Raw genomic sequence first — 16,522 nt, 5'->3', positions numbered from 1 at the left:
GGCCTCCTCCAGAGTAAGCCAGTTGGATCTGTCCTGGGCTTCTTGTATCCAATTTTTTCCTGCCACCTTAACTATCTCGTCCGACCATCGTGTGTATGGTTTGCCGCTAGCACGTTTTCCTGGTGGTCCTGGCCATATCGTTATTTGTTTCGCCCATCTATTTGACTTCACATACTCAACCATATCTTTTGCCTCTCTCTAGGTCAAGCTCGGGATGTGGACACCTCATCAGAAATCCGGTACTACATCATAGAGCCACCAGAACATCCGTTCTCCATCGATGATGTCAGTGGAAAGATCTCTCCGAAAGCCGGTGGTGTGGCTACTAACGATAGCAAGATCGTACTTACTGTTCTGGTAAGATTAGTTTTTTGTTACGAGTCAATAATTCTACGTTTGTGGTAAACATGTAGCCCTGATATCTTCTGTTTAATAAGTGGATAACGTAAAACTGTACCTTCAAGAAAACTGTCCTCACAAAAACATTAAGGGAGGTGCATCGTTCATGAGAGACGCGTCTGTTGCCGACGTGTTAACTTTGTTCTGGAACATATATCAATAAATTGTACCTAAACTGTACCTCATTAAACTGCCAATAATAAAATTTTAATCACACGTGATATCGGTCAAATCAGCAACAATTTTTTTTACTGCTCATTTATTTAAATGAATGACATGTATTTTTGCCGATCAATTTGCAACAGGCGCTTGTTTTCTACTATGCGCCCCAAGCTGACGTCAGAACGGCGTGTCTATGTAACTATCTATTTAATGTTTAATTGCTTGAGGTACAGTTTTCTTCACCATAGTACAAGGTAGTTATTTGTTGCAAAATTATTCAACATTAAAACAGAACATATCATGTCAATATAAATAACGAAACTAGTTATGGAGGTTATTTTAACAAATTCTAGAGACGTGCTCGTTCAACACCGTCTTAACAAACTTCGGAAAGGAGCAAATCCCACAATCTTATTTATAGCGTGCAATAATTAATAGATAATTTATGTGTAAAATTTCAGTCAAAATGATTTGTTTGTATTTGCGCTCTGATCGTCACTTCCTACTACTACTCTCTACGTCTCTACTACTTTCTACTTGCGATTCTCATTTTTACACAAAGGGACCGAGTCCCGATATTTCCTCAGCGAAATGATCGATCAATAGCAAATGATTACAGATTTCTCAATTTTATGTTTTTTTTTTCAGGCCACGGATGGCGTGCATAACGCAACGTGTAAAGTGGAGATCAACATCCGCGATGTCAATAACCATGCGCCTGAATTCGACCAAGATAAATACGAAGCTGACATCTCAGAGGATGCTCCGCCTGGTATGATATCTTGTCTTTTTTAGACTTTTCCAATCCTAGAGAAGTAGACCTTCTTAAATGTTTGCTATTTTGGACTATTTGAGGTTCTTTCTATCCATTTTGATCCACCTACATACATACAATCACGCCTTAATCCCATAAAGGGGTAGGCAGAGCACATACAACTAAAGTTTGTGCCACTCTTGGCAAATAAGGTGTTGAAAAAAAAAACTAATCCTCTGAGTCTGAATTTCCTCATGAGTACAATCCAGGTCTCTTTAAAGAAGAGTAAATAGGTATCTCATAGGTAAGCGTGCTCCACCGTAGACCGCATCATCACTTACCATCAGGTGTGATCGTGGTCAAACGTCTACCTATTTATTCATACTAAAAAAAACATCGCAATGACAGGTTGCCAGCCTCTCGCCTATGCCACAATTTACCCTATATCCACACAGTCGACTTCTACGACACCCACGGGAAGGAAGGAATGGGTGGTGAAATTCTTAACCCGTCACCATATGGGCAATAACGCAATAATGCGTGCTGGGCAAGGTGAGCATGTATTATAAAAAATAATTAGAATTTGGCTAACGTTCGATTCACTCACACTTTAAACTTATCCTCTAAGGCCCACTTGCACCAAACACGTAACTCAGCGTTAGTGGGCTGTCATCTGTCAAATTCCATATAAAATGATGGGTCAAGCCTCCATTTTCGTTGGTGCAAGTGACTCTAAAACGAATAATATACATATATCTCCAAAATCATTCAGATCTTCATCAATTTCTCACTTTTTCTTCAGGTACGGAAGTAGCAGCAGTTCGCGCCACAGACCTTGACAGTGGCGTCAATGCCGAATTAAAATACGCCATACAACAAGGCGCGTTGGACGCCTTCGCTATTGATAACGTCACTGGCGTGGTGACTGTTTCTTCTAAACTGGACTATGACAAGCGGAATACTTATCGGATCACGATTGTCGCTGCCGATCTTGGTGAGTTAGATCTAATCAGAGTATAATATTAAGATTAATTAAACAAAATGCTGAGCAAGCACAATTTTAATTTTCACTAGGAATTCAGCAAACAGCAGAGCTCTCTAGGGTGAATTTGAGTCCTTCTAGTTGCTTGGAAGACGAAGCGTGCTCCATGTAGTTATGAAGTTAGCTCCTGCACCTGCAGGGTTAGCACATGATTGCAGCAAGAGTATGTCGCCACGGATAGACTACTCGTCCTTATGTAATTAATATAATTAAAAGAAGACATGTCCTCTATCTCGCGGCGACATACTCTCGGGGCAATCATGTGCCAGGCCTACTGGCATGCAAGCATGGTCGCGTGATAAATGATAAAACATCAGGTTGTCCCTATCGAAGTTACAAATAGTGCGTTTTTTTAATCGCATTTTTTGTTGCCAAGCAAGGATACTTACTAACTTACTGTGATGCCAAATTCTGGTGTTTATACTGACATCCCGAGACCAAGAAGTCCTAAATCAGTAATAAATCTTTATCTTTCTAGGCATGCCAAGCCACACCGGCACCACCGAGCTGACCGTCCACGTCAGCAACGTAAACGACAAGAAACCTTACTTCACCCCCACCATACAACGGGCCGAAGTGTCAGCTGATGCAGAGCTGGGGACAGTTGTCCATAACCTGCTGGCTATGGACCCGGATATAACTGATAGCGAGCAGCTGGTCTATGAGCTGCCGAGGAATAAGATGATTAAGGCTGTGGATAAAAATGGACAGGAGGTAAGAACTATTTTGTGACTTTAAGTACTTCACTCCGTCCATACCAGGGGCTGATGCAGAACTGTAGGTGTGGAGTAACATAATTATGCCTGCGGATAAAAATGGGCAAGTACCAAGCCTATTTTTAACCCCCGTCACAAAAACGACGGGGTCTTATACGTTTGACGTGTGTCTGTCTGTCTGTTTGTCTGTTTATCTGTCTGTCTGTGTGTGTGTCTGTCTGTGGCATCGTAGCTCCCGAACGGATGAACCGATTTAGATTTTTTTTTTGTTTGAAAGCTGAGTTAGTCGGGAGTGTTCTTAGCCATGTTTCATGAAAATCGGTCCACTATGTCGCGGTCGGGGTTTTTTTCAAATTTTAATTTTTGTTACAAGCATTTATTCTACTTGCCTTGTTAGTATGTTAGTTTGGGTCAAAACGTAGAAGCTAAATTTGAGCCACTTCCCGGTTTCCGATTGAACTGAAATTCTGCACACATAATATATGTAAATTACGTGACAATGCAATGTTATGGTATCATGGAGCTGATCTGATGATGGAGTAGAAAGGTGGTCATAGGAACTCTGTTATGAAACGTCGTATCCCCATCGAGTAAGGGGTTTTTAGAAACGTCTCGGAGAGCAGTAGATGACTGTTCAAAGAAAGGTACAGTCAGCGATGAAAGCTTGTGCCAAAATGATTTAAAAAAAAAACTTATTTACATTGTAACTAAATATGAAGGGGCTGAAGCATGTAAGAGCAATTTTAGAACTACTGACGAATGTTATAGTTATAACTTACTCTTTTTATTTACAGGTCTCAGACGAAGGTATCTTTGACTCATGGTTCTCCATTCTGTCAAACGGCAGCGTGGTGGTGTCACAACGTCTTGACAGGAGCCGGGCGGCGGTGCTATCATTACCTGTCACTGTCATTGACGCTTCGGCCAATCCGCTACAGGAGGCTGATGGTAAGAAAAAGTGACAACCATAATGTTTTTTTGTACCACGTCGGTGGCAAACAGGTATACGGTCCGCCTGATGGAAAGCGGTCACCGTAATCTATGGACGGCTGCAACTCAAGGGGTGTCGCATGCGCGTTGCCGACCCATTAGAAACTTGTAAATGTTTTTCAGTTTTTCAAAGATTTGAGTACCTTACACACCCCATTTTTGAAGAACTGTATTATGATATTAAAGATTTCCCAAATACAACTTTGGTCATTCGGTCGTTCAACTAGAGTCAAACCAAGCCAAGTTCGCATCGATTTGTTAGCTTCGCCTGCACCTGAACAAAGTAAATTTTTCATAGAAGTTTGACGTTTAATGTGGCTCTCAAAATCGCTGCCAGCTTTGCTTGGCATGATCTCATCATCCTGCTTGCGTTATACCGGCATTTGCCACGGCTCATGGGAGCCTGGGGTCCGCTTTGACAACTAATTCCATGATTTAGCGTAGGCACTAGTTTTACGAAAGCGACTGCTATCTGACCTTCCAACCCGAAGGGTAACTAGGCCTTATTGCAATTAGTCCGGTTTCCTCACGATGTTTGCCTTCACCGAAAAGCGACTGGCAAATATCAAATGACATTTAGCACATAAGTTCCGAAATACTCATTGTTACGAGCCGGGGTTCGAACCCGCGACCTCCGGATCGAAAGTCGCACGCTCTTACCCCTAGGCCACCAGCGCTTCCATGATCTTTGATTGGCATGATCTATCTTCTGATATTTTACATTGGAAATCGATTTAAGTAACCTTTATTTCCACAGGTGAACTAATCATCAACATAGTGGATGTCAACCGCCACGCCCCTACATTCTCCCAACCGGCGTACGAAGAGCATTTAGTGGAAGAGCAGCCAGTTGGAACCGTGCTCAACAAATATACTGCCACGGATAAGGAGACACCTATCTCGGCGCTGGTCATCTCTCCACCTAGCCCGTACTTCCAGATTGATAATGTTACAGGTAGGTAAAGAAGAAGATTCTTACGCCAATTTGTTACTCTCTGTTCGGGTATAGGGCTGAGTAGTATTCATCGAGTGACTTTCGTTCTGGTCAGCAAGAGTATTTAGTAGAAGAGCAGCCAGTTGGAACTGTGCTCAACAAATATACTGCCACGGATAAAGAGACGCCTATCTCTGCGCTAGTCATCTCTCCACCTAGTCCTTACTTCCAGATTGACAATGTTACAGGTAAGTAAAGAAGTAGGTTTTTATTTCAATTTGTTACCATCTGTTCGGGTATAGAGCTCTAGTCATATTCTTCGAGTGGCTTTCGTGTTGGTCAGCAAGAGTATTTTAGTAGAAGAGCAGCCAGTAGGGACGGTGCTCAACAAATACACTGCCACATATAAGGAGACGCCTATATCTGCGCTGGTCACATCTTCACCTAGTCCTTACTTCCAGATTGACAATGTTACATGTAGGTAAAGAAGATTTGACTGAATCCGTTGACCGAATCCATTGACTTCATTTTGGTCAGTTAGTTTGTTATAGTAAATTACCATGTTCTCCTACCTTATCTCCAACACATTCAACTCCTGTTCTACGAAAAGATTTGAGCAAGGCGACCTTGTTTTGTTTCCATTTGCTAAGAATCTTTTCCCCTCACTAAGCTCGGAAACACGTGCTTTGTCCTTTAATACCAGCGGGTAAAAACGCATTTTATCCACTAGTGGGTAAAGTAATTTGACCTTGAATAAAGTCAAATTAACTGCTTTAAAGTTGATAAAGGTATTAGGTGAATCTATTAATAAAGATGATTTACCACCTGTGGAACTACTGGAAGCAGTGATAAACGCATTTTTTGCGTTGTAGTTTCCTCGCTATAGTGAGGAGAAAAGTTTTGTGTTACACTCGGGTGCAAATGTGTTTTACTTCTCGTGTGTTATAAAACTCGTTTTTCAATTCCACACTCGGCGTTAAAATAGAACTTTGCCCCCTTGTATAACAAATAACTATTTATGTCATGTCCATTTTGGACTTTAGTATAATATCTCCTAAGGATACACAAATATGGTTTAATATTTAGCGTAATAACCACTCCCTCGTCGTACTGATACTTGTTTCCTCCTGAGTATCAGAGTCCATTAAAAAGGCGAAAACATGTATAGAGATAAACTGCAAAAAAGTTATCCATATTGCTGAGTGTCCGTTAAATTCCTTAATGTTTTTGTTAATATTTTGCAGGTGTAGTAAAATCCACACAGCGTATAGACTACGAGACAGTCCGTACCATCAACTTCACACTAGTAGCTTACGACTCTGGGGTCCCACAGCGGTCGAGTACTGCACAAGTCATAGTACACGTAAGTATAAAAGGAATCAATGAGTCTAAACTGAGGGTAACAAAGAATCAATTAATCTTTTTAACTAAAGATATGAGTACCTAAAGGGATGAGTACCTAAAGAGATGTGACGAGTCAGGAATAGTTCCAAGTGACCAAAAATTACATTTCGGCAAGGTTACTTAAATGAACAAACATTGGGCGTTGGGACTGTTGGGGTTTGCCCAAAATGTCTACTAATAATACTCATCAGACTGATTGGCCCAATCGAACTATAATCTCTCTGTCAATTTGCGATATAATGGAGAAGTAAAACAGCCCTTTTGAGGACTTTTTTTGTTGCTCATCATAATATTTGTATATCTAGTTTTGCATATAGCGCTGGTGGCCTAGCGGTAAGAGCGTGCGACTTTCAATCCGGTGGTCGCGGGTTCGAACCCCGGCTCGTACCAATGAGTTTTTGGGAACCTATATGCGAAATGTCATTTTATATTTGCCAGTTGCTTTTCGGTGAAGGAAAACATAGTGAGGAAACCGGACTAATTCCAATAAGACCTAGTTAGTTACCCTTTGGGTTGGAAGGTCAGATGGCAGTGGCTTTCGTAAAAGCTCTCGCTAGTGCCTACGCCAAATCCTGGGATTAGTTGTTACAGCGGACCCCAGGCTCCCATGAGCCGTGCCAAATGCCGGGATCAAGCAAGGACGATGATGATGAGTTTTGAATATAAAAAAAATATACCACCAGTCAATCAATGTGACACATACTTTGCTTCTTAGGTGGAAAACGCCAACGATGAAGAGCCGGTATTCGCTGCGCCACAGTACGATGCCAGCTTGCAAGAACATGCGCCAGCGCACACGAGCGTTGTCACCGTCAGCGCTGTGGATAAAGACGAGGGTAAGTTTAAAGTCGACGCCTACAAATTTCTACGCATTTTATCTATCGTTTAAGAAATTTGCCAAATTGATAAGAGCTGAAAATTCCAATGGTAATAGACTAGTTTCCTATACTTAAAATAAAATATTTTATGCAGCGCACGAAATAAAGCGCCACATAATTAGAAGAAAAATATCGACAGCAGTCAGTTTTAAACATAATTTTTATTTAATAAGTCAAAGAGAAAGATATAAAGTAAATGAATTGACTGTGACGTCACGCCTCAGTAGTTCATAAAAAGGGGATACCCCCATTTGCCAGAATTTCATTTGCCATAATTTTATTTGCCATCCTATTCAACAATCATAATATTGTTTCTCATAACATCTTATGCCATAATCATTGTTTACTATATTAATCTAGTGCCAGAAACTTTGTTTCCCATAAAGTCAGTTTCCATAATTTCATTTGTCAGAATCATCGAAATCCGTAATTACCACATTCCATACCATCATTTGTCATACAAATTAGCGTCCAGAAAAGTCAATTTCCATAATGTGCTTTGGCAGAATCGAAAACTACTATATTAGGTACTAGAAGGACTAGAGAATGAAACTGCTATCAGAAAGTAGGTTAGGTTAGGTTAGAACTGTGACCCCCTGGAAAATGAAACTGCTATCAGAAAGTAGGTTAGAACTGTGAACCTCTGGAAAAGGAAACTGCTTGAAAAGTAGGTTAGGTTAGGTTAGAACTGTGACCCCCGGAAAATGAAAATACTATCAGACAGTAGATTAGGTTAGGTTAGAACTGCGACCCCTGGAAAATGAAACTGCTATCAGAAAGTAGGTTAGGTTAGGTTAGAACTGTGACCCCTGGAGAATGAAACTGCTGGAAAAGTAGGTTAGGTTAGGTTAGAACTGTGACCCCTGGAAAATGAAACTGCTATCAGAAAGTAGGTTAGGTTAGGTAATAATATGGGCAACAATTAATATGGCAATAATTGCTTATGGCGTTTGAATATTCTATGAAACCATATTATTGCACTTAATAATATGGCTAACAAATAGTATGGCATTGTATGATTATGGAAGGTAATATTCGGATAAACAACGAGTATGACATATGATTTTTATGGTAAACAAATCATTCGGGCAAATGAAATTCAGGCAAGTTAGATTCGGGCAAATGAATATTATGTTAAATGACTGTCGGGCAAACAATAGACAACCCATAAAAAGAAGCTGATTTGACTAGTAGGAAACTAGCCTATAGTCCTTACATTGAAGAAACGGATAAGAAGGGGACATATTTACAGTCAAAACATAGATAATTGATTCACTGCGACCGTTAAGGTTCCACTGCACTGGTCCCAGTAGGGTCATTAGCTCAACCATTCATAAATTACTATGAATATACCTTAAATACAGTCATTGTCTTCCTCAGGTGAATTCGGTCAAGTCCGCTACAGTCTCACCGGCGAACTATCCAACATGTTCTCCATCGACGAATTTTCGGGAGTGGTCACCGTAGCCGAAGGAGCCGATATCGACAGAGAGGTCACTAGCGACATCTGGCTTCGAGCTATGGCTAGCGATGGAGCTCCACCTACGAAACAAAAGAGTAGCAGTGTACCTGTGAGTAAATGAAATGTTTTAGCAAGTCACAAGACACCTCAATAGACTAGTTTCCGATACTTAAAATAAAATATTTTATGCAGTGCACGAAATAAATCATCACATAATTAGAAGAAAAAATATGGAAACTGAGTTTTGAGCCTGTGTTTAGAGATCATAATTTCTATTTAATAAGTCACTCCTCAGATATTTCATAGTAATTCCACTATTAGGAAACCGTTTTGACAGTTCTTATAATACTTGATCCTCTTTGGGAAATGAAATGTTTCAGAAAGTCACAAGACCTCAATTACAATGACCACCTAAAGTCTTGTTTCTCTGATCTGATTACAAAATCTTCAAGATGGTGGTTTAAGTGCTATGCCTTTAAAATAAATGAAACAGCAGCGTTCCTGTATTGTCCCAGGACAAAAATCATCCCATTTCAACAAACGCCTTGCGAATACAAACGGAAACTCATTCGAGTGACAACTGTGCACCCAGCTTACCTTACTTCCTTTCGGCTCTCATCGCTCAAACACGGCTTAACCCACGCTCTATGTTACGATATAGAACGATGGATTTTTCTATCTCTTTTAATGCTGTTTTCTTTTTTCAGCTCCACATAAAAGTCCTGGACATCAACGACCACGCCCCTGTCTTTGCCCAGAGCGTTTACAAGGGTACCATCTCAGAGAACCTTCAGCTGAACCCACCGGCTGCTATCCTGCAGGTTTCTGCTGAGGATAAAGATGAGGGGTTGAATGGCAAAGTGGAGTATGCGATCACGGAGCAGAGTGTGCCTGGTAAGCATTTAAGTTCATTTGATTAACCTGTCGAATTCCCGGCGTATCAGAAATACGAATATGCCTCCTGATTGTGGCTCCTAAATTTAATAATGGGCACTTTTTGTTTAAGTCTAATATAAGGAACTTTTTAAGCGCTGGTAGCCTAGTGTTAAGTGCGTGCGACTTTCGTTCCGGAGGTCGCGGGATCGAACCCCGGCTCGCACCAATGAGTTTTTCGGAACTTATGTGCGAAATGTCATTTGATATTTACCAGTCGCTTTTCGTTGAAGGAAAAGATCGTGAGGAAACCGGACTAATTCCAATAAGGTATTCGGGTTGGAAAGTCAGATGGCAGTCGCTTTCGTAAACTAGTGCTTATGCCAAATCTTGGGATTAGTTTTGTCAAAGCGGACCCCATGCTCCCATGAGCCTTGGCAAATTCTGGGATAACGCAAGGAGGATGATGATAAGGAATTTTAAAAAAAGAGCATTTGACAAATCTCAAAAAACTAAGAATATTATTTTCTACCCCCTTTTAACCCCTTGTTTGCCAAGAGTGGCCCTGAAGCTTTAGTGGTTTCATGTGCTCTGCCTACCCCTTTATGGGATACAGGCGTGATTGTATGTTGTATGTTATTATTTTCTACTTACCAACGTAACATTATCTTTTTACTGATCACTTTTTATCGTCTTAGGAACCTTCTCCGTGGATCCAATAACCGGCATCATCTACCCCGCCCGTCCAGTCACTGGCAACACAACGTATCATTGACAGTGTCGGGTACGGACTGCGCTGGCGCCGGTCTGGCCGCGTCTGCGAGGGTGGACATTACAGTGCTTAGTGTGAACAAGCATAGCCCGGAGTTTGTGCTGCCGCCGCCTGAGCAAAGACAGTTGGAGATACCTGAGGTACCTACACATTTTAGGAACCTATAGTTAGCATCATAGATAGATAGATAGATCTTTATTTGCATTCCAATATGTTACATGGGCATATTCATAATGGACACTGGAAAGGGTGTAGCAAAAATTGTTTACAAACATCTGACATTACTAGTATAACCCGCTAGTTCCGTTTTCTGTAACACGACCTATTTCTGACCTCATAAGAACTTCAACCTGAGGTGTTTTTACATCCGTTATCTCTTAATCATGTAAAATTGTCTCAGTAAAGCAATTGTTCTTTCAGAACGCCGCTCAGGCGGACTACCTAATAACAACAATCAAAGCAACAGATGAAGACAGTGGTGAAAATGGCCGCGTGTCATACTTCCTCAAAGTGGATAACCAGAGGGTTAGCGAGACTCCGGAGTTCAGTCAGGACAGAGATACTGGGGAACTGAGGACTAAGACTTTCTTGGACAGGGAACATCAGTCTGAATATATGGTGAGTGAGAATTAATCAAATTTCAAAGTGATAGATAGGAAATTAAAATACAAAATACAGGTTTTTAAATACTGGACGTATCAAGAACAAGAACTGGCACCAATGGAATGAATAAAGGAATGAAAATATTAATGAGTGACAATTGCACATCAAAACACGCCTAGCATGATAGGGACTGATATGCAAGCTTAGTTATTGATAGTTCTAAGTTTATAATGACGACTAACCAGATGATGAATATCATTTTATTTGGTGCCGTGACCAGGATATTCAGTAGTCATTAATTGGTGTGGTGTTTCTCATTATTAGGTATTCTAAGCTAATTGTTGCAAATCAAGATATGCTTATTTTACAAAATTCGGGTCCTAGACTATGTTGGGGGCAACCTACTGATGTGGCGAAGGAAATTTTATAATATTAAGAAATTTTCAGCATAGGAATAATTCGGAAACATTCCTCGTTTTTTTGTATGAAGATTGAAACTTTCTAAAATTTAAACTTCTTTCTAGTGAAACCTTCATGGAATTTCGAAGAAAATTTCAATTCTTTTGGGAAATTTCTGCAACTTGCACATTCCAACCCATTCATTTTATGCTTTAAAAAAATTGTGTACATCAATAAATATTGCATTCTCAGTTGGCGATAGCAGCAGTGGACAACGGAACCCCTGCTCAGTTCGAGAGCTTGATGATACTGACGGTGGTGTTAGCTGATGATGATGATAATACGCCACGGTTCTCAGCTACCAGCTATCAGTTTAACATTAAGGAAAACTCGCCCGCTGGAGCTATTATTGGTAAGAAATCCATATGAGTTCTTGCTTTAGGTACTTATATTATCTTATATTTTATGGTTGCAATAATGTCTTTTAGTTCTTTCTTTCTTTTCTATGTATATTGGTTTTCTAACTGAGTTTTCGGACAAGTTCCTTAATTTACCAAAGTCTTGATCTTGGCTGTCGTTTGATGGCGTAAAAAGTAAAAGTTTACCAGTTATTTCATTGTCTCCGTCTATTTACTAAATGCTTTTTACTTTCCGACTACAAGTTTCTACTCACCTAATTCTTAGATCTATATGTATATGGTTTTGTATACTTTTGATATGGATAGTCGTCTCTTGTGCCATTGTTTACTTTTTCCGACCAACAACTTCTAGTACGCATTCTGAATCTTCTACATAAAAACATTTTTCTAGTAAAATCCCGTTTTACAGGCTCTGTCAAAGCAGTTGACAATGACTCTGGTGAAAATGGAAAGGTATACTACCACATCTTAGAAGGAAATGAAGATGGTGCTTTCACATTAGACAGAATAAAGGGCGTCATTAGAGCAAACATCAGTTTTGACAGGTAAGGTTGTATAATATATATTTTGTGGATCTTCTTCAAACTTATTTTATAAATAAGGAGGTTAAACTTTATTGCGCAATAAAAAAATATAAAGCCTGACCAGAAGTATATGACTACGCGTCATGTTGCGGAATTTCATTTGAATTATTTTTTTCGTACTATTCTGAACTGTTGCCGCATACATCAGAATAACAGCGCCCTCTTGACAATAGTTATATAGTTCCGGTCGGGCTTTACAAAAGGCAAATATAATGTCAGTAGGCATTCTTTGGAAGTATTCTAGAAATATCATCAGTTACAATATTATACTCGTGTTAAGTTTAAGATTCCCATTTAGGCAGCCAGAAGGTATACTCGTACCTGCAAGTAGGCAAACGCGGCATATTGTTGATCTTTTTTTTTTTAGAGAAAAGCAACCCGAATACTCCTTAACAATATACGCCAGCAACAACCCGATACTGGAACGAGCTGCCGCTGACTTCAACTCGGTGGACAACAGTACAGAAGGGCAAGAGAGCAGCGTCGCTGTTGTCAAGGTCAAAGTTTTGGATGAGAATGACAATGAGCCTAAGTTCCCGGAGAAGACGTATTATGCAGGTAAGAGAAATTTGGTCTTCTTTCATACCACAGCAATTCCCGAATAGTTTGTACATTTGGATCACGTGTCCGATTTTGATAAAAATTGGTAGACTATCCATGATGCTGAGCAAGATCAGACATTTCCCAAAATGTTCTATGTAGTTTGTATGAAACCTTCCTTTTTTGTTACCAGATTTCTATACATTTTCGGTAACAAACAAGGAAAGTTTCATACAATCAACCTAGGACATTTTGGGAAACCTAGTGGATCGTGCTCAGCATCATGGACTCTATCAGCCTACCAATTTTTATCCAAATCGGAGACGTGATCCAAACGTACAAACTTAACGGGAATTGCTGACCAATCTCTCCCGGCTGATTTCGACGACGGCACCTGTCCTTTGTTGTGCTCGCATGTGACTCGCGTAGCCAAGTTTATATACAAATACCTATTCACATTTTATGCAATAAAATTAACTGGTGTAGTCATAACAATTTTTTTTTTTTCGCGTCACAGATTAAAGACCAACTTTTGAACCATATAAGTTTTTTTTTTCTTCAAACGGCATTTATAACATTAATAGAAGTAAATGAACTTAATAAACTAAACGAAAAATAAAGAAAACTACTTCACTAAGAACGAGAAAAAAAGTTTGTATAACAATAATAATTCGTGTACACTTTTTCAAACCGCACATTCACTTTTGTTTTATTACAACCACTACCGTCACTTTCTTCTGCTGCTGTCCTTGGACCTCCAGACGCCATGCTCGACCAAGGACACCAACAACTCCCTGCTGCTCCATATTCTTAAAAACTTTGCTCTCGGCAGTTGGTATTTAAATTTTAAGATGAAAATGATGAAATTTAGTCCATTTTAAAATCACTTTTTATATACGTTTCGAGTGTCCGCTGTTGTAAAATTTATGACCTTCACTGTTATTTCACTTTCCAAGTCCTGAGACGGGCACACTACAGACGGGCAAGGCACACCATTTGTACACGTGGTCATTGGTGTGTTAACCTCTGTTGAACTTCATAGTGTGGCTATTAGTGGGCAATAATACTCAGTGAAAACAGTAGGTACAGAAGGTAAGGAGGAATCGCAGTGGTCAAGCTCGAATTTATAATGACAACGAGTCTAAGTTCCCAAAAAGACGTATCATATTATAGAGGACACAAAAGTGGAAATAGGGAGTTGAAATTAGATAAACCAACTAGGTATTCGACCAATCAACGCACGATTGTTTTCAAGTAGCTTTAAGTAGTTTTTTTGCTTATAGTAAATTCCTGTTCTAGCAATAAAACACACGGCGCGCGTCAACGAGGCCATTCTCTCAGTGGCCGCAGAAGATCCAGATCTAGAAGAGAACGGAACTTTAGTGTACATGGTAGCGGCTTCCAATCTGTACAAGTTTGGTGCTTCGAAGTCCAGTGGGAGTGTTGTTTCATCTCCATTCAACATTACGCAAGAAGGTGAGACTACAATTCGAAGTCTAGCTGATCTATAGACGTGTTATACAACCTTTAAAGTTTTTGAAACTATTATCGTCCTTGTAATGTTTAAACTAATATGTCGTATTTAAACGCAAAGTAGGTGTTGTGTCATAATGTCTTCGACTTTGTTTGAGCTTTTTTTATTTTAAAAATAGTACCTATTCAAAAATTTCCATAGGTAGGTACGATTTTCATATCGTTCACTACGTTACTGTAAATAAAGTCTATAAAATGGTAACGTAATGGAGATTGAATTCTTCACGCACTTTTTCTTTCGTCAACAGTGTTGAAAAAGAATGAGATGGACATGAAAAAAAAATACAATAAAATGATTAAATGATTAGTCCGATTTCACAGGAGTGCTGATGACGGCGGGATACATGGCTGAATATAACCAGGACCGGTTCGTGTTGGACATCATCGCGCGCGAACTCGCGCCGCCGCATAGAGAAGCCAAAGCGCAAGTTTACGTAAGTATATTTGTTCAAACAGAGTGAAGTTAGTTCAGTGCATAACTACTTATTTCTCAAACTCTTTGAATTTGGGGTCTTTGATATTGTTAATAAATGCTCAAATATTTTGTTTAGGGATATTACTCTTCAATTTATTCAGGTTGTGGTAAAAAGAGTAGCTAAAGAGCATTAAATCACTACCTTATAACATTTGCCCTTTGTGTCTCCAGATATGGATAACAGACCGTTCCTCCCTCATCCGAATGGTGGTGTCCCGTGGCTGCGCTCGGCCCGAAGCCGGTGTGCGCCGCCGCCTCTCCGCCGCCAGCGGAGCCCTACTTGTGCCTGCCAGGAGACTGCACCTGGTGCATGCTGATAGGCTGTACGATGACTGGTAAGTACTATTTGTAAACAAAGTAAATGAGAAAGTTGACCAAAAATAGTACAGGACCTAATGTAGAACCCTGTGACACTCCTCATACTACAGTTTCTCTAGACTTGATTTCCACAGATTTATTTTATTGTGTATGGATGATTAATGTTCAAATTGTGACACTAAAATGTCCGTTGGCAAATTACAATGATCTAATTTGAGAAAACGAAGTTTATTGTCATGTTTCACGGTATCAAATGCTTTGAGAAGATCAGAAAATGTACAAATTGCACAGTACTTCTTCTAATACCTACTTCTTTTCCTTTTCAGGTGCGAAATTCACCTACTACCAGTGGACCCATCCTCATACCAGATCTTACCGGTTGAGAGGGTCCTTGAGACCGTAGACTCAAAGTACGACGAGCTAAAAGATGTGTACCAAGAATATGGCGTCGAAACGCTCACGGCTGCCAGCGCTACTGCCAAAGGTAAAACAAAAACCTGGTCAAAGATCCTTGTACCTATACTTGTATGATGATGGTTGCCTCAAGCTGGTATCCCTCAAGGAAAGGCTCTAAGAAGGAATCTTCCTCGGATCCCTAACTTTTGCAGCATCTTCTAGATAGATCGTTCCAATTATGTGCGTTGTGTTTGGAACAATTGGAACCCTAGGCCACTGTAGAACTCATGGTGACTTACAAATCAAATTGTAAGAAATCTTTTACTGCTTGTCATTTTGACATGGTTGTAGAGTGACCTAGGGGTCCAATTGGTTGACTGTAACAATAAACATACCTATACCAAGACTTATACTTTTAATGAACGCTTGAACTATTACATATGAGTCTATGTGACTGAGTACTGACCCTGTAGGATAAACTTTTATTTTTTATTTTAGCGCCTGACAGTTTCGACCCAGCATTAGCAGCGTTGATAGCCCTGCTGATAGTGCTTTTCACCGGAATCGTGACTTTCATAGTTGTCTGTGCTTGTTTAAAACATTGGTAAGTAATTCATCTTTGTATCTTTGTAGATACAACTACAGCATTTTTTTTAACAGTTTAATGGAAAACAGGCAGTATACTAATTTAAAAACAGATGTACTTTTAACAAGCATCTTATCCTGGTAATATTTGATAATGATTCTCACTGGACATTCACGCATTCCTGTTTCGCTCCATGGTTCACTAGAGGCATTAAGTCCGCCTGTTTTACTTTCTTTTTAATTTCTAATAAAGTTTAAAACAAATAAACAGCGGTGGTATATCT

The 16,522-nt window shown here is 39.8% G+C and overlaps 1 protein-coding gene across 1 annotated transcript in view; it reads left to right on the top strand.

The window, feature by feature from the left end:
* Positions 1-16,522, top strand: part of LOC125235151 (cadherin-87A) — a 76,281-nt gene that overhangs the window by 55,960 nt on the left and 3,799 nt on the right. The window contains 21 exon segments of the mRNA XM_048141602.1: positions 204-357; positions 1,210-1,333; positions 2,118-2,309; positions 2,836-3,071; positions 3,868-4,021; positions 4,821-5,018; positions 6,242-6,360; positions 7,117-7,237; positions 8,660-8,850; positions 9,449-9,635; positions 10,313-10,384; positions 10,387-10,526; positions 10,807-11,004; positions 11,641-11,800; positions 12,217-12,352; positions 12,759-12,949; positions 14,231-14,407; positions 14,786-14,898; positions 15,111-15,274; positions 15,584-15,741; positions 16,152-16,257. Coding sequence (XP_047997559.1) covers positions 204-357; positions 1,210-1,333; positions 2,118-2,309; positions 2,836-3,071; positions 3,868-4,021; positions 4,821-5,018; positions 6,242-6,360; positions 7,117-7,237; positions 8,660-8,850; positions 9,449-9,635; positions 10,313-10,384; positions 10,387-10,526; positions 10,807-11,004; positions 11,641-11,800; positions 12,217-12,352; positions 12,759-12,949; positions 14,231-14,407; positions 14,786-14,898; positions 15,111-15,274; positions 15,584-15,741; positions 16,152-16,257 — 3,291 coding nt within the window.

Source organism: Leguminivora glycinivorella, chromosome 2 (assembly GCF_023078275.1).
Source record: "Leguminivora glycinivorella isolate SPB_JAAS2020 chromosome 2, LegGlyc_1.1, whole genome shotgun sequence".
Classification (NCBI taxonomy): Eukaryota; Metazoa; Arthropoda; class Insecta; order Lepidoptera; family Tortricidae; genus Leguminivora; species Leguminivora glycinivorella.
Note: the sequence above shows the minus strand (reverse complement) of the source record. Positions and strands in the feature narration are given on the sequence as shown.